Here is a 1,341-nt window from a genome sequence, read left to right as displayed (position 1 = left end):
GCACGAGTGCCGGGCGGTGGCGCTGAGGGGGCTCTGCTGTTTTGGGGACACTTTGTGTGTGTCCCCTGGGTGGGGTGGGTGCATGAGGGGCTGGGGGTCCCCAATTCCCAGTGCCTTGTCCTTGATCCCCAGTGCCTGGTCCTGGTCCCCAGTCCCCGTCCCTTTTCCCCCGCCCCCGACCCTTTTTTTTGGTCCTCTGTCCCCCATTCCTGACCCCAGGACCCCAAACCCCAGCACTTGTCCCCAGTCCTGCGTCCCCAAACCCCTTCTCTTATCCCCAGTCGCTTGTCCCCAGTCTCAGGTCACCAAACCTCATTCCTTGTCCCCAACCTTAGCCCTGTTCCCAGTCCTGGGTCCCCAAACCCAAATCCCTTGTCCCCAATCTCAGGTTCCCAAAACCCATCCTTTGGCCCCAGCCCTGTCCCCAGTCCTGGATCCCCAAACCTCAATCCCTTATTCCCAAAACTTGGTCCTCAAACCCCAGTCCCCAAACCCCAGCTCTTGACCCCAGTCCCAATGCGCTGCTGTCCCCATTTCTGCCCCCAGCGGGTGTCCCCTCAGCCCCTGCCTCAGTTTCCCCAGCCCCTTTGTCACTGCCAGACCCCGTCCCATGGAGCCAGGCACTGGGGACACCCCCATCACCTGGGATCTGGCTCCCCCTGCTCGCACGGTGGAGGGGACAGTTTGGGGAGGAGGGGGCACTTGGCACCGTCCCCGCACCCCTGTCCCCTCCCTGGGGGTGGCAGGGCACGGGTCCTGCTGTGGGACACACACAGGGACAGCAGGGGACAGGATCAGGCCCCGTGTGGGGAGTGGGGACACCGGGTCCCCATCTCCCGGTCCCCACGGCTCCCAGGGACCACGGTGGCCTCTGGTGCCAGCCCCGTGTCCTGCCAGGGACCTGCCTGGCCCCGGTGGCCCTGTGCCAGGGACGGACGTGGCCGTGTCACCGCAGCCTTGGGGACAGACGTGTCCCCAAGCGATGCCACCTCCTGGTGACAGACGTGTCCCCATCCATACCCAGGTCTGGGGTGCCATGGCCCTGGGGACGGACTTGTCCCCATCCCCACATCTGGGGGTACAGTGGCGTTGGGGACAGACGTGTCCCCATGCCTGGGTCTGGGGGTGACATGGCGCTGGGGACAGATGTGTCCCCAAACCCACATCTGAGGGTGCCATAGCCCCGGGGACTGGTGTGTCCCCATCCGCAGGTTGGGGTGCAGTGGCCCTGGGGACAGATGTGTCCCCAGGTCTGGGGGTGCCATGGCACTGGAGACCGATGTGTCCCCAGTGTGTGGCACCGCGGCTCCCCCCCCAGCACCCAGGGTCAGCACCCCGGGG

At 65.8% G+C, this 1,341-nt stretch overlaps 1 protein-coding gene across 1 annotated transcript; it reads left to right on the top strand.

Annotated features, from left to right (window-relative positions):
- Positions 1 to 388: 388 nt before the first annotated feature.
- On the top strand, positions 389 to 549 carry PRR13 (proline rich 13; the record flags this gene model as incomplete). The annotated part of the gene is made up of 1 exon (XM_010194962.1): positions 389 to 549. A coding segment is annotated over one exon (161 nt), but the record flags the coding sequence as incomplete, so codon positions are not given.
- Positions 550 to 1,341: the final 792 nt, after the last annotated feature.

The sequence above is a fragment of the Mesitornis unicolor genome, unplaced genomic scaffold, assembly GCF_000695765.1.
Source record: "Mesitornis unicolor isolate BGI_N332 unplaced genomic scaffold, ASM69576v1 scaffold38001, whole genome shotgun sequence".
Taxonomy (NCBI): Eukaryota; Metazoa; Chordata; class Aves; order Mesitornithiformes; family Mesitornithidae; genus Mesitornis; species Mesitornis unicolor.
This window is presented reverse-complemented; position numbering and strand designations above follow the sequence as displayed.